The sequence below is a fragment of the Aedes albopictus genome, chromosome 3 (assembly GCF_035046485.1).
Source record: "Aedes albopictus strain Foshan chromosome 3, AalbF5, whole genome shotgun sequence".
In the NCBI taxonomy this organism is placed as follows: Eukaryota; Metazoa; Arthropoda; class Insecta; order Diptera; family Culicidae; genus Aedes; species Aedes albopictus.
The window spans coordinates 81721570-81749540 of NC_085138.1; the positions used below are offsets into that span (position 1 = coordinate 81721570).

The window sequence follows — 27971 nt, forward strand, 5'->3', positions numbered from 1 at the left end:
TTAATTGTATGCTGATCAATTTCGCCCCAAAGAGGCATTTCCAATTTTTTGATTTTAGGAGTTATTTAACTTAAAGTTTAAATTTGTTGAACAAAATTCTGTCACGTGGTTCCATGGAGATCCACTGGGTACTGGTTTTACAGAAATTCTTTTGGCAATATTTGAAATGGCACTGATGTTATCCGCAAAAGTTGTTTTAAAGTGATCAATTTGACCCCGGATTACGGTAACTCGGTTCCCAAGGTTCTGTCTTGAACATTGCTGAACAATTGCTTCCACAATTCTTCACTTTTGTCGTAGTAGTGCAATGTTGCATTTATAAAGCAGTCGTGAAAATCGTCCCATCACTGTACTTTGGTATGCAAAAACTACCGACTATCACCGCGTGCACCCGGAGATAGTCAGAAAACGACCTCGAACAGCCTCAGCTGCATAGTAAAGGTAATGCAGCGCGGCGTCGGTGGCCCACTGCACTGGAAAATGATGATGTTGAGCTGCTTGCTACTGATGGTGATGGATAGTTGAAGAGCTGACGGACAATGATAATGCGAAATTGGGCGAGTGAAGGTTTTTTGTTTCGCCATCAACCTTCCTCACTGTGTACCTAGTAGGTGCGCGCACAGTATGCAATAGAGTCATGGACGATAATAATTTCCTCGCGATTTGTTTGCTCACGATTTCCCAATAAACGAACTAAAATAATCGGTTTTTGATCGATTTGGTTCCGTCCGTGCGATGATCTGCTGCTGCTGGCACTAATGTCTTCTGTCTACTCGTTCGGGTTGGTTGAGATTACATAAAGCATATGAAAATCGAATAATCCGAGAGTGGCTACCGGCAATACGGGTGCTGCACCGGGTAGACTGGTTCGGAAAGTTGAGTTAAAGAAAATCATTCTTCAGATCTACAAGCCTAAATGATCTTTTTAGGATTTTTTTTAAATTTTATCGCGTAAGCTTCTACTTCTATATGGCTCTTCGTTACCATCGGAACTTGACCTGCCTTAGTGTTCTTTGAATACAATAACATTCATTGCATGATTTTGTATATCGAGTGGCAAGCACAAGGATACACTATGTCCAGGAAGTCACAAAAAATTCCCGACCAGAACGCTAGACGAGCATTTGAAAAGGGCCTATCTGCTTTGCGAAACAAACATGTTTTGTCTCTGTAGGGCCCATCTGCATCCACCCACGCACATCAACACCCTTATCAGAAAGAGTGAGTGTTTTCAAGCTATCTGTTAAGGGTGTTGATGTGCGTGGGTGGATGCAGATGTGCCCTACAGAGACAAAAACATGTTTGTTTACAAAAAGCAGATAGGCCCTTTTCAAATGTTCGTCTAGAACGGTAATCGAAACCGTCCCCAAGTAACCACAAGCATTATATCATAACATTAACTCAATCGTATAATAGTTTAGCTAATGCAAGATAACTTTTATTTTACATCTGTAAAGTAATGAAGCGTTTAATCTACATTATGAAAGCATTGAAGCATTACGAGATTTTGATAGTTCTGTAAAGTTTTATAGGGTCGTTGCTTAATGCTTCATTGCATTACCATGTTAAAAGCTTTATAGCAATCAATAATGAAAGCATTTATTACTTTATATATGCCTTTACTGAAGCTTCCATTGTTGTAAACAGATAAATGCCCCTCAGTTCGACAAAAATTTTGTAAAACATTTTTAGAAACAGAACCATTCAGAACAAAAGAAAAACAAACCAAAATTTCATGGATTGCTGCGTAGCATTTAGATTATCATGCTCAGATGTTGCTGTTTGAAAATCTATATTATGTATGGTTTTTGTGGTTTCTGATTGGGATATGAAAACAATCAGATGCTGAGGGAACAAAAATTATGTGAGGCATTGGTTTCCTTATGTGACATACCGCCCCGATTTCATAACAGGAAGGATTAAAGCGCTGTTTGTATTGTTTCTTATTTATTGTATTTTTTTTTGTAGAAGTGAGCACGTATGAAAACAAAAAAAAAACAGAATCAACACAGTCGAATTTATATTCGAGAGTAAGATAATCGATGGCATTCAGACCCCAGCACATTTTTTCAGAGTTGCTGAAAACACAACTCAATAAGGCACGAGCTAAGTATACGTTACCTTATGTTGCACATTTTTCCAGGTGCAAAATACATGGTATCGTAGCACACAGCGTTAGTGCGTCCGAATTTCATCGTGGTCCAGTTTCAGCAGTCTAGGTTCAATTCCCGAAATACATGTACAATGTACAATAAAAAAACATCAAAGTCAGAGTATCACAACAGGTATGAGAAGATAAAAATAGATAGAAAAATGAAAAATATACTTTTTCTCTTTTTTGACATGATGCATTAAGTATGCATTCCATACGATTTGATTGCATTAGCTATTTGGTACAAGCATTTTATATGCTTTAGCAATCACTACAGTAAAGCTTGCTTTAAATCAACAATAGTAGCGCCACTTTCGACTTTAAACCTACTTTAATGGTGCCTATATGACAAAACAACTTTATATCGCATGTCATATAATACACTATAAAGCGAAATTAATGCTCTATATCCAGCGTCATGGTTACTTGGGTCGTCTCCGGATTGGCGACTGAAAAACCTCTTGCACTAAGTTAACTAGAGAACCGAGCATTAGTATTGAGCTCTGCAGTTAAGACTGCTGGAAGTTAGGTAGCGTTGAACGCTCGGGTAGCGTCGAACCTTCAGGTACGTGAACGGCGGCAGTATTGTTGGTAGGTACAATTGTTGGAGAGATGGCAGAGGTATATTATTATGGAAGAAGATTGTAAAATTGTATATACCTGAATGGAATAAAGAGAGTGGCGGTTGCTGATTGAGGTATCAGTCGGCAGCCGTCTAGTTTGATGGAAGTTGTCTTGCGTTCTATTTTCATTGTAATTTAGAAACAGGCATCGACGGAGCTAGCCTCGCTATGGCCTGCGTGACCATGGTGGACTAGCCTCCAACAAAGACTTTCTCAAAAACTGCTTGAAGCTATGCCTCCCACATAGGGACTGTTCATAAACCACGTAGACCAAAATTTGACAATCTCAGACTCCCCCTCCCCCTCGTAGACTTTTGTCCATACAAAAATTTTAAAATTTGTTTGAAGCGTAGACTTTACGTGGTTTATGAACGGCCCCATACAGGAAGTAACTTTCCGAAGCAGTCTACGGGAATCACACTTTGCGCAACCAATTTGCAGTATCGACCAACCCAAGAGCCGATTCGTGTTGAACAAAAATGCCAAGGGAAAACATCCTGCTATGGTTTGGAAAAATAGTTGAAAAGCATTTCCGACGTTGTCGTTGGTAGAAGAGTAAAAGCGAAACTGAAAAAAAAACAGTCGTCGTCGTCGTCGTCGATGGCCGCAGCAGGTACTGCACACAGTTTCTAGGTATATCTCTATCCGCCCACAACCCACAATTGTTGTCTTGCAATCAATGTGGCGGAAGCGCTACAAATGACGTCGTCGACGACGACCGACCGACTGAGGAGCGATCAATGCAACATCGTGGGTTGATCCCGCGTCCCATCTATAGAGGTAGCCATGGTGAAAAGTAGAGAAACTAGTGCCATGGTTGGTTTGGCAAGGAAGCTGACTTTTTCCCGGGAGCTTTCATTGCAGCACGAGAAAGGTTGCACGATGATGCGATTCGGTTCCATCTAGAAATTATTATTTTGCTACATTGTGGTGATTTTCGCAGAAGTTGACTTTGGCTTCAATACCCACCCACCCATGGATGGGACAGGTTGACACATTTTATTTGACACGATTCTGGCAATCTTTGGGATGGAATCTAGGTTATTTTATTTTATTTTTTCATGCAAAACACACACTTCTTTGATTACGACTGGTGCAGTTGCCCTTTCGACATCATGTTTCAACTACCTGAAGGGCGCTTTGCATCAGGTTGAAAAGGGTGCTGATGCACATACCGACCCGATATTATTGAGTTACCTCAATAGCATATCTGCTATGATATTCCACAAAAGTGGTGATAAGACTCCTGCTTGACGCAATGTCGACAAGAGATGTCGGGCTTTAAGGTTGAAGGATTCGTCATTGATATAATCGTCATCATTGAAATTTTGAAAGCAGTTTTTTCGCTCAAAACACAAATATACATTATGAAAATGTATTCACTGTATTTCAAATAAAGAGTGGAATACAGTGAATACATTTTCATAACGAATATTTGTGATTTGAACGAGAAAACTGCTTTCAAAATTTCAATGATGACGATTATATCAATGACGAATCCTTCAACCTTAAACATTTGGTTAATCCAATTGGAAATCATTAGAGATATACAATGGCTCAGTGCGACTTCCAATATAGCATCGGAAGGCACGTTGTCAAAAGTACCCTCGATATCTATGAAAACACCTAAGCAAGATTGCTTTTGAGTGAATGCTTTCTCAATAACGTAAACAACCTTGTGTAAAAGAGTCACAGTGGACTTACCAGATTGGTAGGCATGTTGATTCACATGAAGAGGCCGGTTGGCCAGATGAACTTCACGGATGTGATGATCGACAATTCATGATGATGTTCTAAGAAGAAAAGAGATCAAACTGATAGGTCTTAAACTCCTTTCTTCTTCATACGACGCTCCACCCACTTTCGGAATAAACTTTACAGTAATATCCCGCCAAGATTAGGGAATATACCCTGTAGCAAAACTGCAAACAAGTATTTTTTTCAAAACATGTTTGAAGTAATCAAGTCTCTTCTGAAGCAAAATAGGATAAATCCTATCTGCCCCAGGATATTTGAAACAGCAAAGCTTTTAAGTGCCCACTCAATCGATTCTACAGTTACAATACTCCGAGCCGAAGCCAGGGAATCATAACTACAAGAAAAGACATCAGGTTCATCCGAAGATGTAATATTCACACATCCAGGGAAGCGTGTGCTGAATAAGCATTCCAGAATTTCCTCATTAGACGAAGTCAGATTGCCATTTGGCAAACGAAGTTCGTTCACTCGTAAATCCTTAGATTTCGCAAGGATTTTGTTTAACCGACTGACTTCACTCAAACTGGAAACATTTGTACAAAGGTTTTTCCAGCCGGATCGTTCAGCAGACCGGAGAGCTTCCCTGTAGTCCTTGCGAGTCCTGAAAGCCTCCGAACCAGCCGAACGTCGTCTGTTCCAACTCTTTCTACATTGTTTCCTGAGTTTCGTCAGATCAGAGTTCCACCAAGGGGTTCCTCTTGTGATCTTCACAGACCGGAGAGGGCAAGCTTCTTCAAAAGCTTCCATGATGAAGGTCGTTGGATCTTTTTTCTGTCATACCCAATTTTAACTTTCTCAATCTTATTAGAAATCGCAGTATTCTTGAAAAACCAAATATTTTTCAACACAGATTACTAAAACTATGTAAAATGGATAAAGTGCATTCATTGAAAGGCATATTTTATCATTTTTACATACAGTGTATCAAACAATTGTCCGCACAGCAATTTTTTTGCCAAAATAATTTTTCATTTAAATGTTAATAACTTTTTTATGTGTCAATTAGAAACGCTGAAATTTTGACCAATCATGAATCATTTATTAAAGCTCTATTAGTAAAATTTTGAGCAAGATCGAATAAGTTTTCTGAAAAGTATAGAACCTTTAGTAAAACTTATAAGATTTTTAAACACATTTTTAAAACATTATATATCAATATGTACTCGAAGAAATTTTTTCATTTTTTTTTATGTTATATCTTATACCTAAGGCTTTCATATGCAGCCATGTTTGGGGTTTTATATTCAATACAAAAAATAGGAAAAATGTGCGTATGTAGTAGACGATGTTTTAAAATTTACCATATTTTGCACATATAATCTGCCAAACGTTTTCAACCAATAAAAGTGCATTAACTGAACGAAAAATCCATAGGACCTACTCTTAATCTGTAGTTTAGTAGGTTCTGTATAAAAATATATCATATAGAGAGTTTAAAAAAGTTGAAAACACTTGGCACTTTTATTGATCAAAATATGATAAATTTCCAAATAACACTCTGAACACATACAGATTTTTCATATTTTTTGTAGTGAATATAAAACCTTAAACGAAGCTGCATATGAAAGTCTTAGGTATAAGCTGTAACACGAAAAAAAATTGAAAAAGTTTCATCAAGCACATATTGAGATATAATGTTTTAAAAATGTATTCAAAAATTTTATAAGTTTTACTAAAAGTTCTATAACTTTCAGAAAACTTATACGATCTCGCTCAAAATTTTACCAATGGAGCTTTAATATATGGGTAATAAATGGTCAAAATTTCAGCGTTTTTGATTGACGTATAAAAAAGTTATAATCATCTAAATGAAAAATTATTTTGACCAAAAAGTTGCTGTACGGACAATTGTTTGATACACTGTATACCCAAGTAACCACAAGCATTATATCATAACATTAATTCAATCGTATTATAGTTTAGCTAATGCAACATAACTTTTATTTTACATCTGTCAAGTAATGACGCGTTTAATCTACATTATGAAAGCATTGAAGCATTACGAGATTTTGACAGTTCTGTATAGTTCTATAGAGCCGTTGTTAAATGCTTCATTACATTACCATGTTAAAAGCTTTATAGCAATCAATAATGCAAGCATTTATTACTTTATGTATGCCTTTTCTAAAGCTTCCATCGTTGTAAATAGAAAAATATCGCATGAAGGAGAACAATTCAAAACAAAAAAAAAACAAACCAAAATTTTCATGGATTGCTGCGGAGCACTTAGATTATCATGCTCAGATGTTGCTGTTTGAAAATTTATATTATGTATGGTTTTTTTGGGTTTCTGGTTGGGACATGAAAACAATCAGATGCTGAGGGAACAAAAATTATGTGGGGTACAGGTTTCCTTATTTAACATAACGCCCCGATTTCATAAAAGGAAGGATTAAAGCGCTGTCTGTATTTTTTCTTATTTATTGTATTTTAGATAGAAGTAAGCACGTATGAAAACAAAAAAAACAGAATCAACACAGACGAATTTATATTCGAGAGTAACATAACTGATGGCATTCAGACCCCAGCACATTTTTTAGAGTTGCTAACAAACTCAATAATGCACGAGCTAAGTATACTTCACTTTATGTTGCACATTTTTCCAGGTGAAAAATACATGGTATCGTAGCACACAGCGTTAGCGCGTCCGAGTTTCATCGTGGTTCAGTTTCAGCAGTCTAGGTTCAATTCCCGAAATACAATAAAAAACATCAAAGTGGGAGTATCGGAAGATAAAAATAGATAGAAAAATGAAAAACATACTTTTTTTCTTTTTTTACATGATGCATTAAGTATGCATTCCATACAATTTGATTGCATTAGCTATAAAGTACAAGCATTTTATATGCTTTAGCAATCACCACAGTAAAGCTTGCTTTAAATCAACAATAGTAGCGCCACTTTCAACTTTAAACCTACTTTAATGGTGCCTATATGACAAAACAACTTTATATCGCATGTCATATAATACACTATAAAGCGAAATTAATGCTCTATATACAGCGTCATGGTTACTTGGGTAGTTTTTATTAGAAACTGTAATCATTATATGGTGGATTTTTTTTTTGTGCCGGTCACTGTACACCGAACAATAGACGTATTTCCTGGTTTCCTACAGATACATCGATTGTGGTAGCACATACATCTCTAGTGAGGGCCTGTCCATAAACTACGTAGACTTTCAGGGGGGGACGGGGGGTCTGGCCAAAGTCTACGCTCCATACAAATTTCGAAAATTTTGTATGAACAAAAGTCTACGAGGGGGGTGGGGGGGTTCTGAGATGGCCGAAAAAAAGTCTACGTAGTTTATGGACAGCGCCTGATTAGTTCAGAGATGAGTGTAGCAACGATTGCGTTATTGACAAGCACACATGCTCGAGGCATAACACGCGAGTTTTCCATTAAATTTTTACTGAAAGTAGCAAACACCCAGTCCACAAGGTTACCTAGATCTCAATTCCCATTAGGAAAATTAGGTTCTTGGATTAATGCCATTTGGGCCATTTTGCATAAATCTGCAAAGATTGATCGTTTCTGTTTTTTACGCTAAAGATTGATCTGAACTACCCCAACCGTAGCCACTACCCAAACTAGGCAAAATTAAAGTCTTTACAATCACAGCACAACAAAGAAGAGCAGCAATAAACCCAGATCGGTATCGATTGGAAACGCCAAAGGCGAGGATACACATTATACACTGTGTTAATTGCATAATAAAAAAGCATATAGGTGAACATATAAACTTATCAACCGTTATTTAGTCTAAAGGCTGAGACTAAAGAAGAGCAGATGATTGTCTCGAAGAAACACAAGGTCCATCGAGCTACTGCTCCGGTTAGCGCAGTAAGGGCAAAATACTGTGGAGGGCGCCCTGGTACTTCAAAGGCTCCGTTTGCCATTAGATTTTATTGGACCCCAATAAACATTCATTCCTAGTCACGGTAGGCATAAAGCCGTATAACACCATGAATTAGGGGTCACTTGATTTGTGGAATCTTACAACTGGAACAGGTGGTCCGTAGTGCTACCCGAACAGAAAGGTAATGTCGGTAATGTCGGTACCAAGAGTACCTTTAGTCGAAACGGAGCGGAGTCAATTATTGACGTGACCTTTTGTAGTCCTGGCCTAACAAGTAGTTCGAACTGGAGAGTAGATGATGGCTACACTCACAGCGACCACCTGGCGGTTCGCTACAGTGTCGACTACAACAACAGCAGACAGCGGATAGAAGAAGAGGCGGCTAGGCCAAGGCCAAGCCCTCGCAGGTGGAAGACATCATACTTCGACGAAGGGGTATTTAGGGAGGCGCTCCGCCGTGAGCGAAACTTAATCGGTTTAGACGGCGACGAGCTGGTAGCGGTGCTCTCACGTGCGTGTGATGCGACCATGCCTAGGCGAGTCCACCCTAGAAATGGGAGGCCACCGGCTTACTGGTGGACCGACGCGATTGTGGACCTGCGCCGCGCCTGCCTACGGGCTAGGCGGCGGATGCAGCGAGCACGATCAGAGGAAGAGCGAAACGAACGGCGGGTGGTGTTCGCCGCTGCAAAAGTCGCGCTTAAGACCGAGATACAGGGTATAGACAAAATGATCGGGACAGGCAAAATTTTCACTTTTCAAAAAATGTCTAATTAACCGTAACTTGAAATTATTAACAAGAGAAATAGTTATAGCGATTTCAATAATTTTATTATTTTTTAGTAAATTGGTCTATTTTTAATACTTAATCCTATTACTTTTTCAATGAATTGCTGCCTATGTTGTTACTTTCTTTCAAAACATATCTGTATTCAAGAGAATCAGAGGGAATTTAAAGAAACTATAATTAGCATCTCGAATTTTGAAACGATGTTGAAATTTAAGAAAATTTGGTGTTTTCTTAGAAAAATAATTAAATCGTTATAATTTTCTTCCGTATTAAGAATTTACAGTTATGTCAAAAGTTTTTCGAAGCTCATTATATAAGTCGTAAACAGTCAAAATTTCATTGCATTCGGTTCATTAAATCCGGAGATATTACAGCTCAAAGTTGGCTATCCGATAATTATACCGTTTTTGCCTTTCTCGTACACCAAAGTGTACTGAAAGGCTATATGTTCACTCAAAAAACGAATTTTCGATAGAAGGCTCGGAGGGTCAAGTCACATACACCAATCTACTCAGCTCGACGAATTGAGATGATGTCTGTATGTGCGTATGGGTGTGTATGTATGTATGTATGTATGTATGTATGTATGTATGTATGTCTGTCTGTGTACAAAAAAAGGTCACTCACTTTTAAGGCACTTCCCATTGGCCGATTTTTCGGATTATAGCTCAAATCGAACCGGAATTTTACCGCATTGTTTCCTATTGAAAATGGTTCGGACCGGTCCAGCCGTTCTGGAGTTATGGCCATTTAGGTGATCCGGACCGGTACCCTTGGGAGGGGCCAGACATGAAAATGCAACAAACCCATGCATGCGGCACATCAAACAGCGGCATTTCCGATAATCTAATGAAAGGTTAGCAGGAAAACAGTATCAGACCTTATCTAAACCGGTAGTGTTCCGGAACCGGTTCCAGGGGGTCCCGACGGAAGTGGCCAGATATAAAAGAGAACCAAACCCATGCATGCGAAACATCAAACAGCGGCATTTGCGATAACCTGATGAAAGGTTAGCAGGAAAACAGTATCAGACCATATCTGAACCGGTAGTGTTCCGGAACCGGTTCCGGGGGGTCCCGACGGAAGAGGCCAAATATAAAAGAGAACCAAACCCATGCATGCGAAACATCAAACAGCGGCATTTGCGATAACCTGATGAAAGGTTAGCAGGAAAACAGTATCAGACCATATCTGAACCGGTAGTGTTCCGGAACCGGTTCCGGGGGGTCCCGACGGAAGAGGCCAAATATAAAAGAGAACCAAACCCATGCATGCGACACATCAAACAGCGGCATTTGCGATAACCTGATGAACGGTTAGCAGGAAAACAGTATCAGACCATATATGAACCGGTAGTGTTCCGGACTTGGTTTCGGGGGTCCCGCCGGAAGTGGCCAGATATCAAAGAGAACCAAACCCATGCATGAGACACATCAAACAGCGGCATTTCCAATAACCTGATGAAAGGTTAGCAGGAAAACAGTATCAGACCATATATGAACCGGTTGTGTTCCGGAACCGGTTCTCGGGGTCCCGCCGGAAGTAGCCAGATAGAAAAGTGAACCAAACCCACGCATGCGACATATCAAATCACGGCTTTTCCAATACCCTGATGGCCGATTATTAAGGAAGTAGGCTCAGACCACATTGGAGACTGCCAGTTGTATTGCGGAACCAGTTCCGGATGTCTCGTCGGAAATCGCCTTATATGAAAGTGAACCAAACCCATGCATGCGACACATCAGAGCGCGGCTTTTTTGATAACCTAATGAAAGGTTAGCAAGAAACTGATGTCCCACCGGAAGTGTCCAAATATAATAGTGAACCAAACCCATGGTGCGTATACTCAGTACACGACGCGACCGCTCCCGGGTTAAGTATAGGAAAAACCCGTACGTAGAGGGGAGGGGGAGCTTCGAAAATTCCCAATTTCAGCGTGACGTACTTAATGGATGCTCCCCATGTAACACATCGATTCGCGGCTTTTTAGGCAGCCTGATAACCAGTTGACAAGAAAATAGCCATATACAATATTTGGGACAACCAGTAGTGCCATGGAATCAGTTGCAGGTGTCCGCCGGAAATGGTCAAACGTAAAATTGAACCAAACTCTGCATGCTTGAGCACTTCAAATAGTGGAATTATGAAAGAAAACAAAACCAATGTTAGCAATAAATCAAATCGTGGCTGGTAAACGTTGGGTAAGATTAAAACTGAAGAAATAGTCAAAGTCTTCATATATGTACAAGACAATAAAATCGTAACCAAAGTAATCTCATCATACAACACCATTTCAAATTGCTGTGGTGTTAATATAAAGTTGGATGGGAAAATTATAATTTGATCGCATCTACACTAAATAAAGTTTTTAAAATCTTCTTTTGCATCTAAAACTACTGTGCACATTTTGGTTCATAAGGAGGTCAAATTTTGCATGAATCGTATTAAGCGGATAAGTGTTCTCAGGATCGGCTTATGTCGACGTAAAGATCATGAGTACATATTCAACGAGAAAGGCACTATCACCACTAGGTGGATTAATCTGGGTTTTTTAGAATCTTTATAACTTCGTGCAGAATAGTTCGATCTTTTCTAAATTGTGTCCACTGATACACAAATAGTTGATCAACTTACAGTAAAAATTTGAGAAAATTTGATGCACTTATCGAAAAGTTACAGCTATTTAAAATTTTTTTGAGAAGTGAAAATTTTGCCTGTCCCTGTAAGAGCAAGCAAAAAGGCCTGCTTTGAGGGTCTCTGTCAGAGTGCCAATACGAACCCGTGGGGTGACGCCTACAGGATCGTTATGGCCAAGACGAGAGGTGTGATGGCTCCTACAGAGCAATCTCCAGAGATGTTGGAGGGGATCATTGGAGGACTTTTTCCGCGTCATGATCCTAGTCCTTGGCCTCCTTTCGTAGGACAGCCGGGGGACTGGGGCTGGCGATGAGGAGAGGGTCACCGATGTGGAACTTGCGGGGATAGCTAAGTCCCTTAGCGTAGGTAAGGCCCCAGGTCCGGACGGAGATCCGATCCTGGCCTTAAAAGTAGCTATTGCAGAGGCTCCCGAGATGATGAGGTCTGCTATGCAGAAATGCCTGGACGAGGGAGTTTTCGCAGAAGCTTGGAAGAGGCAGAGCCTGGTACTATTGCCAAAAGCAGGGAAACCACCCGGAGACCCGTCGGCATATAGACCAATATGCTTGATTGACACGGCGAGGAAGGTGCTCGAAAGATCATCCTCAATAGGATGTTGAGGTTCATCGAGGGCGAAAATGGTCTTTCGAGCAACCAGTACGGCTTCCGGAAGGGGAGGTCCACCGTAGACGCTATCTTGTCGGTTACAAAAACCGCAGAGAAAGCACTCGAGCCTAAGAGGAGGGGAATTCGCTTTTGCGCGGTAGTGACTCTGGATGTAAGGATTGCGTTTAATAGCGCCAGCTGGTCTGCTATTGCCGATGCGCTCTTGGGATACCGGAGTACCTGTACAAGATTCTCGGAAGTTACTTTCAGAATCGTGTACTAGTCTACGACACGGAGGTGGGTCAGAAGTGCTTTCACATAACCTCAGGAGTCCCGCAAGGTTCCATCCTGGGTTCGGTGATATGGAATGTCATGTACGACGAGGTGTTGAGGTTAGAGTACCCAGTGGGAGTGGAGATTGTCGGATTTGCCGACGACATTACGCTCGAAGTCTATGATGAAACGATCGAGGAGGTGAAGTTGACTACCGACCAATCGATCAAGGTTGTGGAGGCGTGGATGCGATCCAGGAAACTGGAGCTGGCTCACCACAAGGCAGAGGTGACGGTTGTTAACAACCGGAAGTCGGAGCAGCAGACGGAGATCAGTGTAGGAGAGTTCACTATCCTGTCAAAGCGCTCCGTCAAACACTTGGCCCAAGTAACAATCGTAATTCTATTTGGTTTTATTTGTTTTTATGATAGTTTTATCGGAACATTGCATATTCTAGTTGATCTTATCGGAGTTTCAGCTGAGCACAATTATTCTTCGTCAATATGTGGTTTTAAAAACACCTCCAAGAATACTTGATGCTCAGTTTATAAAACCATAAACACAACAAGAACTGTTGAACTTGTTTTCAGTTTTATAAGATTCTTGTAGTTATCTTCAATCATCCGTTCTTGATCAAGAGCAACTGTTCTCGCATGAGAACAGTTTGGTACATGAAAAATACAAGAAAAAACTCAAGCATCAGATTTTGATTCTCATCGTTCCATTATTGCTGCCAATCAAAAACACCTACACGGAAACCCAACCGCGACGCGGTGCAGTGCCAAATTCCTCCGGTTGCAGCATCCGATATGAGGTGGGTTTGGTCATCTAGGACGTAGATTCCCGTGCAATCGGGGTTCCAATCATCGATCTTCAAAATCTACAACTACTTACCTGGAAATGCTGACCGGAGGAATGAGGCACTGCACCGCATCAAGGCCGGATATCGAAAAAGGTCTGCCTGGTTGGCAACGGTACCGGGCTGATAACTAAATTCATCGGACGAGATTCACAAAATCCACCGCGGTGCGATAATTTATTGTTTGTTTACAATTTGGCGTACATGATTTATGACGTTCTCGGCGGAGTTTGCATAAACCTACATCAAGAACGTTATAAACCTGAGTACTTTTGAGTAATACTTCTTACCCTTGCATAAGATGAAATAAATTTAAGACGTTCTTGATGGAGGCCAACCAGGCTGCATTGAGAACATTATAAATCCTAGTATTCTTGAGTTATACTTTTAGCTCTAGCATGAGTTGAAAGAAATTTAAGACGATCTTATGGTGATGTTGATTAAAACCATCGATGATGGACCGACCACCGGCCTAGATTTCAATGGAAGCCATGTTGAGAAAACTCATGAGTAATGTTCGCATGACCAGGAATAATATTTTTTAATATTTTATTAGAGCGTTATAATGGAAGCGCGTTGCAATTTTTGGAAGTATCTTGCAACATATATACGATGAATTTTGCTTGGCATTTGGCATCCTTGTTACACCACGGAAATATTTTCAATTTGTGTAATAAATTAATCCCGATTACAATAATGTGTCATTTTCATTGTGTTTTTAATTTCAATTTGATGCACCAAACATTTCTGTCGACATAAAAGCTGCATCAGCAACAATCCCGACAAATTTATTACCGTTTTATCGTGCACTTTAAGAATTCTACAAAGAGAGAGCAATTCGCCTTGAGGACAACTTGGGAAGTACATCAAGTTTTAAGAGAAATTTAAAAACAACTCTCCAAGAGCATCTTAGGATGGGCCTCTTTGATCTTATGGCGGGTTTATGGTTGAGTTGATGTCATGTTGTAGAGCAATTTGGTTTATGCATGGTTTTAAAGAACAGGTGTTGAAGAATACTTCAAAAGCATTATAAATTTAATTTTGTTACTTGGGGGGCGTGATGATCGACGATAAGCTTACCTTCGGTAGCCACGTCGATAATGCCTGTAAAAGAGCCTCCACAGCTATTGCGGCACTGTCCCGGATGATGTCCAATAGCTCTGCGGTGTACGCCAGTAAGCGCAAGCTTCTGGCTAGTGTTGCTACGTCCATACTTAGGTATGGCGGCCCGGCGTGGGGCACCGCGCTAAGTACTAAATCCTACCGACGGAAGCTGGAAAGTACTTACAGGCTTATGTGCCTGAGGGTTGCGAGCGCATACCGTACCGTGTCACACGACGCTCTCTGCGTCATTACTGGTATGGTGCCTATCAGCATTCTTATCAGTGAGGACATGGAGTGCTTCGAAATGCGCGGCACAGTTGGATTAATAGGTGCCATGGGGAAGTTACATTCCACCTGACACAGGTCCTTACAGGTCATGGTTGCTTCCGACAGTATCTACACCGTTTCGGGCATGCGGATTCTCCCGAATGCCCATTGTGCAATGGTTTAGAGGAAACGGCGGAACACGTTTTGTTCGGTTGCCCGCGTTTTCGCACAATGCGTGACCGCATGCTTGCCACGTGCGGGGAGGACACAAACCCGGACAACTTGGTCCAGAAAATGTGTAGGGATGAGTTTGGCTGGAACGCCGTTTCAACGGCTATCACCCATATCGTCTGGGAGCTACAGAGGAGGTGGCGCGTGGACTCGGAGAATGGCTAGTCCAGATGCAGTATAAGAGGAGGTCCAGGGGTTCGGAGTCGGCTTCATACCGACTGCCCTGCGGTCGAGATCGACCTTTACAGCGATTAAGTGGCCGCGGAGAGGAAGTGCTGTCGGTGCTGTCGTGGCGTCGGTCTACTGGGTTGGATCCGAGCCCGCGGTTGGAAATGGGTCCCCGGCAAGGGTCGGGGCAGGTGGAGACCCTGCTGTCAGCAACCTTCTGGTGCAGCTGATAGGGCCTGAAGGGTAGTGATACCCTTGCCTTCAGCAGGTCAGATCGGGTTGCACGTGGGCATCAGTTCTTGATGTCTGCAAAGCAGTTGGGCGCGGGCGGGGTTGACCCTGCCCGCCTTCCGAGGACAAAGGGAGTGGCGAGGACCACTCGGGAAACTAGCTAAGCGCCAGCATGTTACCGTGATGGACTCTCCAGAGCGAGTCATCGATGTTCGTTGCTGCTAGGCTACGGCAGCTAACCTTGTGGGTGCGATATGCACTAGCCCCTCTCTGAAGCAATACCTTCTTGGTGGTTCCGGAGAGACGTAGGGTTTGGCGACCATTGAAATGGTTTAGTGGGTACGAGGAGAGAGTAGTCCTGGATTTTACTTTTGTTGTAGAAGACGGCCTCAGCCCCACACTACCCTAACCTTCCTGTTAGGGTGTCTGTTGAGCAGATTATCCCCCTATGGTTTAGAAAAAAAAAACTAAAAGGTATAACAACTGCATAACATTTCAAGTTATTAGTGTTAAATACCATTACACTCAAACCTCCATTTAGGTGGAATCCATTTAGGTAAAATCTATTTAAGGCCCTCCATTTAGGTAACGTTACCCAAATGGAATTTGATTGCATTCAAAACAGTTGGAGTATAACTTTGGTCGAAGGGAAAGAAGTAGTGAGTGAGAAAGGGGATAAAGGGGGGTTCAGTGTTAGGAGATGCCCCCTCAACTTCCCTGACTAGCCTCTGATCATTCAATTGATATCAGCTCCAGCATTAGTCAAGGGACATATCATTCAATTAAGCCGTAGCTAGGAAGCATACTTTGTGGTGTTGTAGGTTTAAAGCTTTTACATCATTGATGACTTCAAACCCGGCATAAACCTATCGTTGACCTTTTTTTATTTTAGCCACTAAACTCAACATAGAGCCAACAATCGTTCGATATTGGTCCAACAGTAATCCAACGTACGATATAAGATAACCTGATTTTAACCCGACATTCGATAATTTTTCAGTTTGGCGGAACTTTGCAGGGTTTTTCGTGTTTCGTGCCCTGCTAGTCGATTGGATGACAGTTTATTCAATTGACAAGGATAAACTTCTTATTTGTTAGGTGCTCTGATCATGCTCTGAAATCGTTTAATACATGACTAGAAGAAAATGCCTTTCGCACCTTACGAAAATCCTCTAAAACATCGTAAATTCCATCGAAAACCCCTTGGACCCCATGTAACGCACCTGAGACTCTCAAAAGCTCTCCGAACGTTCCTGTAACGCCTTAGGAAATCCACTGAAACTACTTGAAACGTCCCCAAGAAAAACCTAAATTCCCCTTGCACCCCATGAAACGCCCCTGAGACCCTCAAAAACCAGCGAAAACGCCTCCAAAACTGGCTGAATTTCCTAAAATACCGCTGAAAGCCCCCACGGACCACATGTTACGTACCTGAGACCCTTCGGAGCCCCCCGAAGACGTCCCTGAGGTCCCTATCCTTGTGAAACTGCACATGACCCCCTTTAAATCTCCTACCCTAGTAACATTTTGATTGCCAATTTGTCTTGTACAGGTTTTAAGAACCATCACTAAATCAAATATCTTTTATTTTGATTTTATGATGGTTTTAAGAACTCTTTTAGTCTATTTGACTAAAAAATGTTACTTGGGCTAGTCACCTTTCCTTCTCAAACTTCTTTGCAACCTTGTACTCCATTTAGGAAATAAACTGAATCCGTTTAGGTAATGATTTAGGTACATTTAGGTAAACAATATTTTGGGCAGTCCCGACTCATTACCTAACGACATGTCCATCGTTAGGTGGCAATAAGAGGCAAAATAACAAAAACGAATACCATTCTGAGAATGCTCATTTTGGAAATTCCTTTTCAAAAAGTTTTTTCTGTGATTCTTCATGGAGTTTCTTCTGGAATTTCTTAAGAAGTTCCTTCTGAGAACACTCCAAGAGTTGTTCCTGGGATTTCTCCAGGAGCTCTTCATGGAATTCCTTCATGCATACTTTCTTTTGAGATTCATTCAGAATTTTCTCCGAAGGCTACTCCAGAAGTTTATTATGGCATCCCTTCAGAATTGTCATCCTGGATTTTTTCCAGGTTTTTTTTTCCTGTGTTGGGGACATGATACCACTGCGACCATTTATTTGATCTATTGTGATGTGATCCTCTTTGTTTTTGTCGTACTGGAAGTATTCGTCCCTATTTAGAAGGGATTATCCTCCCAGTAGTTGGCGTGTGTCCCAATCAGGTACTATATTTCTAATGAAATTCAGCACCCTTTTGGTATTGCAGACCCATATTTCCCACGGCGCCAACAGGCCCTTATCAAGGTATTGGCAGCGCTTACGATAAAGCGCAGCACATTCGCACAGTAAATGCTCAGAGCTTTCGCTCTCTAATGTGCAAAACCGGCACTTATCATCTTGCACTCTCCCAATTGTTTTGAGGTGAGATTTACAAGGACAGTGACCTGTTATCAACCCAGTAAAAGTACTTAAATCATGTTTATTCAGATTTATTAACCTTAATGTTCTATTAGCATCCGGCAATATGAATCGTTTCGATTGACGACAATCCGGTGTACCAGCCCAGGTAAGTTTCACTTTTTCCCTTTCTAAGTTCTTTAATTCCATTTTAAGGGCACAAGGGGCTATTCCGAAGAATGGCTCGGGCCCAGTAAACTGAGTGGATGACCCAATTTTTGCTAACTGATCAGCTTTTTCATTTCCTTCTATTCCGCAATGACCAGGAACCCAATAAAGATTGACCTTATTGCGACAGGACAATTGCTGCAGCAGCTTGGTACATTCCCACACTAGACTTGACGTATATACTTTAGACTTCAACGCATTTAGCGCTGCTTTACTATCTGAACAAATACAAATATTTGCATTTCTGTAGCGCCATTCCGAAATTGCATAAATTTCAGCTTGGAAAACTGTTGGCCAGGTTCCCAATGATAATGACAGATTGACTCCAGGGCCAAATACTCCCGCCCCTACCATGTTATCCTGTTTTGACCCATCTGTGAAGAAAATTGTATAGCCAGGTTGAAAGTGTGGTTCTCCTATTTCCCAATCCTGACGAGTCACATCAGGAACATAGAATAGATGATCGAAAAAGTTACGTTTCAACATATAATCTTCATTCATTGAGTATATTGGATTTATTTTGAAAGTTTTTAATATGCTCATATGTCCCTTTAGATAACTTACAGTGAATCTACAGGACCTTCTTAGCCTCAGAGCATTTTTAACCGCATCCATTTGTATATACTCATGTAATTGAGGAAGATTTAACATAGCGTCTAAAGCTTTAGATGGAGTGCTACGCATTGCCCCACATAGTGAAGCAGTAGCAAGTCTTTGAAGCTTGTTCAACTTTGTTTGAGTAGTGGCTTGTTTGGTTTTTTCCCACCAAATAATAGATGCATACGAAATAATCGGTTTCACAATGGCCGTATAAATCCAAAGTATCATCTTTGGTTTTAAACCCCATTTTCTACCTAAAGTTCTCTTGCAGCCCCAGAAAGCATTTCTTGCTTTATCTAACTGTTGTTCAACATGTTTGTTCCAACAAAGCTTGCTATCTAAAATTACTCCTAAGTATTTAACCTCCGTAGCAAGAGACAGCATAGTATCTCCTAATTTTAGCTCTGTCATAGACATTTTGCGTCGTCTAGTAAACGGTACAATTGTTGTTTTTGTAGGATTGATATTTAGCCCCTCATTTTTACACCACGTCAAAGTATAATTCAACGCTGCTTGCATTCGATCACAAATAATCTTATCAAATTTTCCACGGACAATAATGATAATATCATCCGCAAATCCAATTACTTCGAACCCTTGATGCTGTAGTTTTACAAGAAGATCATCAACAACTAGAGACCAGAGGAGGGGAGAGATTACTCCCCCTTGGGGACAGCCCTGAACAGCTGTTACCTTTCCAACTGTATCTCAAAGATGTGCTGATATTTCACTTTTCGACAGCATCTCTTCTATCCAATCAATAATACTTTGGGAGAACCCATGATTTCTCATTGCAGTTTTCATTGATGCAAAACTTGCATTGTCGAATGCTCCTTCCACATCCAAAAATGCTGCCAAGAGTATTTCTTTCGTGTCGAAGGTTTTTTCAACCTTAGTAACCAATGAATGAAGAGCCGATATTGTCGATTTGCCAGTCTGATAGGCGAATTGAGCTCTAGTTAAAGGTTTGTCAGTGAGTATCTCCACTTTAATGTACTCATCTATAAGTTTTTCCATTAGTTTTAAGAAAACAGATGTAAGACTAATTGGCCGAAATGATTTTGGCGACGATTTGTCTTTTTTGTTATTCTTAGGTATAAATACAACTCGAATTTGTCTCCATTTTGTAGGAATATACCTTAAGAGGAAGCTGCCTTTAAACAGCTTCATTAAAATTGGAATTATCTTTACCTTGCTCTTTTGCAGATGTACAGGGAAAATTCCGTCTAAACCAGGAGATTTGAAGGGATCAAAAGAATCTAATGCCCATTCAATTCTAGTATATGTAAATATATGATTTGCTAGATCTGTGGCCTCCGAATCGGACATTCCTGATCCGTTTGGTAAGCATGAGCATGAGCATGAGCATAGATGACCGCACAATTCGTAGTTGCTACTCCGTGATTGACCAGAGCAATCGAAATTGCACAAGGAACCAAAGAATAGGGCTTAGGACTAGCTTACTATTCTCAATGTACACAGGTCGAGAGCTCCCAACTTTAATAGGGTCAATAACGGCGCCGGCCACGTCCTTACGGTCATCGAGGATGGGAGGGAATGTTAGTAAGACAAACGTTGTTATAAAGACCGCGAATCGCTGCATCTCCACGTTTGTCTCAAGAAGGATTATTTTTTTGTTAGTAGGGTAAGGTACATTGTCAGTCCGGGAGTCACCTATGGTTGGTGATATGATTTGACAATGGATCAATATACACAAACCGCCGTTAACAACCGACCACTTTTCGACGCAAAAACTAGCCAAAAAGAAAATTCTATCGCGCGTCTCCACTCCACTAGGGAGCAGTAACCTTTAGTCTATTCCACACAGAAATACACTGAACGCGACCCACTTGTCGGCGCCCGGATTTTTCTCGACCGGCGAGCCCGAACCAACACTTTTCACTCTTTTGTGTAAATGCAAAAAATGAAAGAAAATATGTATTATCAACTTTAAGTGTATTGGGAACTAGCGCCGACGGGAAGCGAAAAATTCGGAACCGACTCGATCCACGACGCGTCCACCGCACACTCCAGCATTTCGACTTTGCCTCCAAAAACACACTGAACTGCCCCGTACGAAGATGAGCATTGTGAAATAGACGACGACGACGCGCTCGCGGCCGAACCAAATGAAAAAGCGGCATTTCGATTTTGCCTCCAAAAATACACTGAACTGCCCTGTACGAAGATGAGCACTGTGAAATAGACGACGACGACGACGACAACGCGCTCGCGGCCGAACCAAATGAAAAAGCGGTATTTCGATTTTGCCTCCAAAAGCACACTGAACTGCCCCGTACGAAGATGAGCACTGTGAAATAGACGACGACGACAACGCGCTCGCGGCCGCGGACATTCCTGATCCGTTTGGTAAGCTACAAAAAGTGTTATTTTGATCTCTGGTTTGAACAGAGAGTGTAGGAAGAGATCCTGGAAAATGAGTTTTCATCATTAATTCCAGTGTTTCCTTTGAATTTACAGTGAAAGAACCATCTTTCTTTTTGAGTGTTCCAAGACCATTGGTATGATCTTTAGAGAGCGCTTTTTGAAGTCTTGCCGTTTCAGGAGTACTTTCTATGCCTTCGCACATATGTCTCCATCTTTTCCGCTTTGATCTTCTTATTTCTATATTGTAGTTTGTTAAGGCCTTTCTGTACATGGACCAATCAGAAATACGTTTAGCTCGATTGAATTGTTTCCGGGCATTATTTCTAAGTTTTTCGAGTCTATCATTCCACCAGGGAACATCTCTAGTGGTAGAGCGCAGCTTTGCTGGACAGCTTTCGCTGTAAGCCTCTGTTATTAATTTAACTGCAGTCTGCTGCTTTTTCAAGTTCATAAGATGTATCAATGTTGAATAAAGTTAATTCATTTTGACGTTGTAATCGAGTACTGTAAAGTTCCCAATCTGTTTTTCGGGGATCTCTAAACGTTTCCCTTTGTAAATGCCTTGTACCGAATTCGAATAGAATTTGTCTATGATCTGACATGGATATTTCATCAGATACTTGCCATTTTTCTATACTGTTCGATAGTTTTGAATTGCAGAGAGTTAAATCTAATACTTCTTCTCTTATAGCATTAATAAATGCACTGTTACAAATGTCAATGTTGTTTTGAGATATGAAATCACTCTTATTTTCACACTTTGAAGAGCTGCAAAATACCTTTGTCGCCATCATTGCTTCCTTGCTTTCGATTCTGCAAGCTGCTTGGTTAGGGTCAGCCATTTCAGAGTCTTCTTCTTTTGTACCTTTTCCATGATCATCAAGGATGGAAATCTAGTGATCATGATAAGATCCCGAATGTGTCGCGGTTGAAGCACATCGCGCGATCATAGCAACAACGATAGAACGTTGTCGTCAAGCATTATAACAAACCACGCTCCGCGAAAATTGAATCGCGAGGCATGTGCGGCCATGATGCGAACGTTATCATGAAGTCGAAATGATCAATACCGAAAATCATTCACTTTTTGTGCTTTCTTGTTGCTCTAATATCAAGAAATGCCAATGAATGTATTGCTTTTGATCATGAATTCTGTTTATTGGTCCATAAGAGGTTTAAATCCAGGTTTAAATCTTGATGAATAAAATTTATCGCGACTTGTAACATGATCTGATAACGTGTGATCCCATGATAAAGCGTGCATCAGATGCTTCGATTGCCTATGATCCCATGATACAAGCACGGGGCAAGAGTGTTGGCATCATGCTACTGCAAGAGCAAAGGCAATCTTGGATTGTTCGTATCATGTATCATTTGAGGAATTCCACGGAGTCATGTCAGTCGATCCTGAGCGACCATTTCAAAAATATCTGAAACTTTGCACAGTTTTTCAATTTCATCTAAATCGCCATTTTTCGATATCAAACCTTCATATTCACTCACGACTAACTTTTCAAAAGGGTGTATGCGAAAATAGTTCAAAAATATTCTAAAAGCTGTACAGCAAAAACGGATTGTTCGATTGTTATGAATTTTTCAGCAAAGTTAGATAACTAAATGATGATTCCTTAGAAAATATACACTGTAAAAAATTTCTTTTTTTACTATAAAAAAATATGAACTTTGTCACAAAAACTCAAATATCTCAGAACCCTATCTTTTTACCAACGTCAATTTTTTAGGGAAAATGGCCCATTATATCAGCTATCTACCATAAAATTTTGGTGATGGTAAACTGATAAACAAAAAAGTTATGACATTTCAAACATTTCACAATTTTTACATTTAGTAACAAAAAAAATTTTTTTTCTGTGTAAATTATTTCGAGAACTATATTTTGATGCTGATTTTATTGTAAAGGCTACCGCATGAATTAAACAAGTTGTTTTCATGATATTTTTGTTTGATTATTTATAATTACTATAGTATCTATTTGAACCTTACACGCGATCCAGTGTTGTGATCAAAAATATTGAGATTGTCATACTTTTTATTGTACGTGACTGGTGAAAAAATCCCTTGATAGTGTTGAAAAGCTGTTGATCATAAGAAAAATGGAATTAAACTTATTTTGAAGACGAAAGCTGCATAATAAAAGTTTTATATATACGCGTATACGTCTAGTTGATCTGCAAAAAAAAACCTCTTAGGGTCGATTTCTTCACCCTGGCTTAGGCGTTAAGCCAGGTTTAACTATATGGGTAAGCCTGGCTTACGGGTTAAGCCGAGGTGAAGAAATCGGCCCTTAGAGAACAGACTTTATGATCGGAAAAATGCGAGTAACTTCAACAACAACAAATGCATGAGAGGTACATACCACAGACAAACAGACAAAACGCCTAGAACAATTTTCGTGAAAATCCATCGCCCAGTTCACACTACCACCACCTGGTGGAAATGTTTCACGAAACACTGCGTTGTGCAATATCGTCATCAGAAGGCGCTAGTGTGAAACGTCAAACGCAAAGAAAAACGATGGGCACTCTTCTGGTTATGAAAGCCACAACCAAGATTCAAAATGATCGTTAAAGGCGTGGTCAATGAAAATTTCGTCAGTGTTACGTTTGTTTGTCTGTATACTAGGGTGGCCCACACTTATATGAAAAGCAAAAATTTCGAAAAATGCTAAGTCTTACCTCCTAAATAAGTTGTTTAGGACTCCCAGAAGCTACGTTCAAAATTTGAGTAAAATCGGTTGAGCCTAAGGGGGCGCTCAAAACGCTTGAAGTTTATATGGGAAAACTTGGCCAAATGTAGAAATTTTAAGTTTTCTAATTTTGCCGCTAGGTGGCGCTGTAAGCGTTCAATAATCAAACCCTTTGGTATTATTGTAGGTGACTATATGCCAAACAACTTTGTCGAAGACCGCAAAGTGATCCGACGCCTGTGAAAAAAGTTATACCCTAGGCAAAGTGAGGCAAAGTAGTGAGATTTCATTATTGATATTATTCTTTTACATGTATTGGAAAAACAACAATAAAGTTTATCCTCACTTTACCAAGGGTATAACTTTTTTCACAGAAGTTGGATCACTTTGCGGTCTTCGACAAAGTTGTTTGGCATATAGTCACCTACAATAAGACCAAAGGGTTTGATTATTGAACGCTTACAGCGCCACCTGGCGGCAAAATTCGAAAACTTAAAATTTCTGCATACATTTGGCCAAGTTTTCCCATACAAACTTCAAGCGTTTTGAGCGCCCCCTTAGGCTCAACCGATTTTGCTCAAATTTTGAACGTAGCTTCTGGGACTCCAAAACAACTGATTTAGAGCACCTTTAACGGTGCGCTTCTATACCCCGTTTGGCAGCCCTCCATCATTGCAGCATACTTTACCGGTCGCTGCTAGATGCGCTCGCAAAATAGTAGCGCTATGGGTGGGTGACCAAATATAGTAGCGGGACAGTTGCGCTGCTAAAAATTCTATGGAAATATGACAGCCCTCCCGATACGAATCAGGGTGACTAATTTGATTGCTACCGGTGTGGAAAAGGGTGGTTAAGTCAAAATGGTAGCGCTGCGCGGGTTGCTCGAATAGTAGCTGCCGTTAATGTTGCTCTTAGAAGGTAAGACTTGGCATTTTTCGAAATTTTTGTTTTTCATATAAGTGTGGGCCACCTTACTGTATACATATGTACCATGAAAATGCTCACGAAAAAGCAAAAAAATACTACCGCTATGGATATTAAAAATTTTATAGTAAATTTTTTCTTCGTCCAAGCAAACAACACCAAACTAGTCAGTTAAAACTAATAAGTGATTTTGTTTATTATAATCTAACGAACAACATGAACAGTCGCTTTCTCAAAGGTCTTCAACTCAACGCTCTCTTGTAGACCGCTTGTGAAAAAAAATGTTCAAAAGAGTTACGAAATCTCATAGATAAACTGAAAGAGACTGGTTATGCCCAAATTGAATACAAATTTACGCATTTGCACGTCCTGCCGTCTAGACTTTGACAAACGAGCCATCTGTATATCATCGGTAAAGCAGGGCGCAGGAAGTTCGAAAACGACAACAACTGAGAAATTGCCAGAAGTGCTAAGTGCAGAGAGTCATGCCACCGTACCATCAGCGACATCTGTTTAAACAATTTAATCACGCCTCTTTTCAAAAATGCTTTGAAATATACTTCAACATTTATACCCATTTCAATATTTTTAACGTTGCAAAACACGCTTTCAACATTCATCTTGAAGAAGAGGGAAAACACTTGTCCTCAAATGTAACAGCAAATTAATCAATAAACGACTAATGCGCGGAGGGCGTGATAAAATCGGAACAGTACTGTACATATAATATACATAATACATAATAAAAACAGATTGTTTTACTCACGCAAGGCCATTAACAATAAAATCAGCATCAAACTGCGCTTTCCGGCCGAAATAATTTACACTAAAAAAAATTATTACTAAATGTGAAAATTGTGGAATGTTTGAATTGTCATAACTTTTTTGTTTATTAGTTTATCATCACCAAATTTTTATGGTAGATTGCTAATACAATGGACCGTTTTCCCTAAAAAAATACATTGGTAAAAAGATAGGGTTTTGAGATATTTGAGTTTTTGTGACAAAAATGATATTTTTTAATGTTAAAAAAAGATTTTTTTTTCACAGTGTACATTTTCTTAGGAATCACCATTTAGTTATCTAACTTTGCTGAACAATAAAATCTGCATCTAACTGCGATTTCTGATCGAAATAATTTACACAGAAAAAAATATTTACCAAATGTGAAAATTGTGAAATGTTTGAAATGTTATAACTTTTTTGTTTATTAGTTTACCATCACCAAATTTTTATGGTAGATTGCTAATACAATGGACCGTCTTCCCTAAAAAAATTACGTTGGTAAAAAGATAGGGTTTTGAGATATTTGAGTTTTTGTGACAAAAATGATATTTTTTAATGTTAAAAAAGATGTTTTTTCACAGTGTATATTTTCTTAGGAATCACCATTTAGTTATCTAACTTTGCTGAAAAATTTATTGCAATCGAACGAACCATTTTGGCCGTGCAGATTTTTGAATATTTTTGAACCATTTTCACATACACCCTTGTGAAAAGTTAGTCGTGATTCAAAATAAAAATTTGATATCGGAAAATGACGATTTAGATGGAACTTAAAAACTGTGCAAAGTTTCAGTTCAATAGAAAATCATGAATTAAAAAATTTCCTTAATTTTGATGCTGTTGCTTGGAATCGCTCATTTGTCACTAGAAGTGATTTTCTTCCATCCTTGATGATCATGTATGGGCTGCACTTCGTTCGCCCTAATAGTTTCTCCGATAGGACCTTCCTCTGCGGCCGTTTGCTCACCTTCAGTGCCCTCTTCCTTCAAATTTCGTTTTCTTAAATAGGCCACTCCAAATTTGTAGTCTATTGTAAACTTGCAGTTTTCCAGAGACTTCAAGGAAACATCATCTACAGTGAAAACGAGTTCCACGTGATGTTGTTTTACCACGTATCTCTTAAGAACCCTCCAAGCATCAACTACAAGGCCTTCATTCTGGCTTTCCACAAAGGCGAGGATTTCGTCGTTTGTATCCTGTTCGCTTCGTGGGAAAAATCCTACTAATACTTCGGGCCTGGGTATATCTTTCTCCTCAACTGCAATAAGGCATGCATTCTCCCAAGGTTGGATTAGGGAAATTTTAGCCTTTAACCAATTGGCTGTGTCTTGGTTCTTGCAGATGACGATCATATGCCCTGGTCGGAACAAACAGTTGCCAAACTTAGGTTTAACTGGCTCCTTTCTTTGCGCAGCAACATTTTTCAGTATTTCATTTTGCGTCATCGTTAGTTGTTGAGTACTGAGTTCTATATTAGGAAAGCCTTCAGGGAGAATGCCAATTCTAATATAGTTCGTCACCTCTGAGTATAACGGTTTATGAGGTCCACTGCCTACAGCTGCCTCTTTAGGATCTAGCGACAGGTTATCCTTTTTAGCTTGTTCTAGTCGACCTTGAACTGAGGACCTTACTTGATAAGTGTGTCCTCTATCAATCTGACTAGCAAGCCTTTTTGGAGGATTTGTGTCGCTAGAAGTAGATTCGCTCAGGTCAGCGTTCCTGCGACGTTTAATTGGATCGGGCTGAGGAACACGGAAAGGCTTCTCTGCTGAGACTCGGGCCTCATCACGGCTATGCCCGTGATCAACAAGGTACCTAAACCTCTTTTTTGCAGCTCCATTAAGACGTTTCAGCTTCATGTCCTTTGGAACTACCACGGTGGATGGCACATTAGCACCGCTATCATTACTTATGCCATTTTTCGAGCCAGAGGTTGTGGCAGAAGCATCTGGCTTCTTTTCCGCTGTATTTTTACGAAGAGGTTCTTCAGCAGAATCCTTCACTATTGATGATGACAATAAAGTGACGTTTATTCCATCGTCGTAATCATCGTCATCTACCAACATATCTTCTCGATCAGGGGAATTAAGAATAGATGAGGAGCAAGAGTTCAAATCCTCTAAAGAATTACTTTGCAGCTGTTCTTCAACGATATCGACTTCTCTATTGACATTCATTCTACGACGTAGTTGAGTTCTGTAACAAAAAGGAAGAGTATCCTCTTTCAGGAACTGCAACACCACAGTTAACTCATGATTATTTGTGAAAATCGGCAATTTTGAGATGTGAAATTAGCTATTTGAACTAACGGTTACAAAAAAAAAACACGAAAAATAATTATTGTTCAAGAACCGAAAAAAA

General features: G+C 40.2%; 3 protein-coding genes across 3 annotated transcripts in view; 1 reads left to right on the plus strand and 2 right to left on the minus strand.

Moving 5' to 3' along the window:
* The window catches only part of LOC109413884 (large ribosomal subunit protein eL13), a 258035-nt gene that overhangs the window by 157927 nt on the left and 72137 nt on the right, over nucleotides 1–27971 (minus strand). The window lies entirely within an intron of this gene.
* Nucleotides 1–27971, plus strand: part of LOC109413880 (CLIP domain-containing serine protease B4) — a 105151-nt gene that overhangs the window by 7407 nt on the left and 69773 nt on the right. The gene's annotated exons all lie outside the window — the stretch shown is intronic.
* Nucleotides 402–27928, minus strand: LOC134290260 (uncharacterized). The gene is made up of 2 exons (XM_062857359.1): nucleotides 26578–27928; nucleotides 402–529 (listed from the first exon to the last, which is right to left on the minus strand). The coding sequence occupies exons 1-2, from the start codon at nucleotides 27785–27787 to the stop codon at nucleotides 402–404; spliced, it is 1338 nt and encodes a 445-aa protein (XP_062713343.1). The 5' UTR covers nucleotides 27788–27928.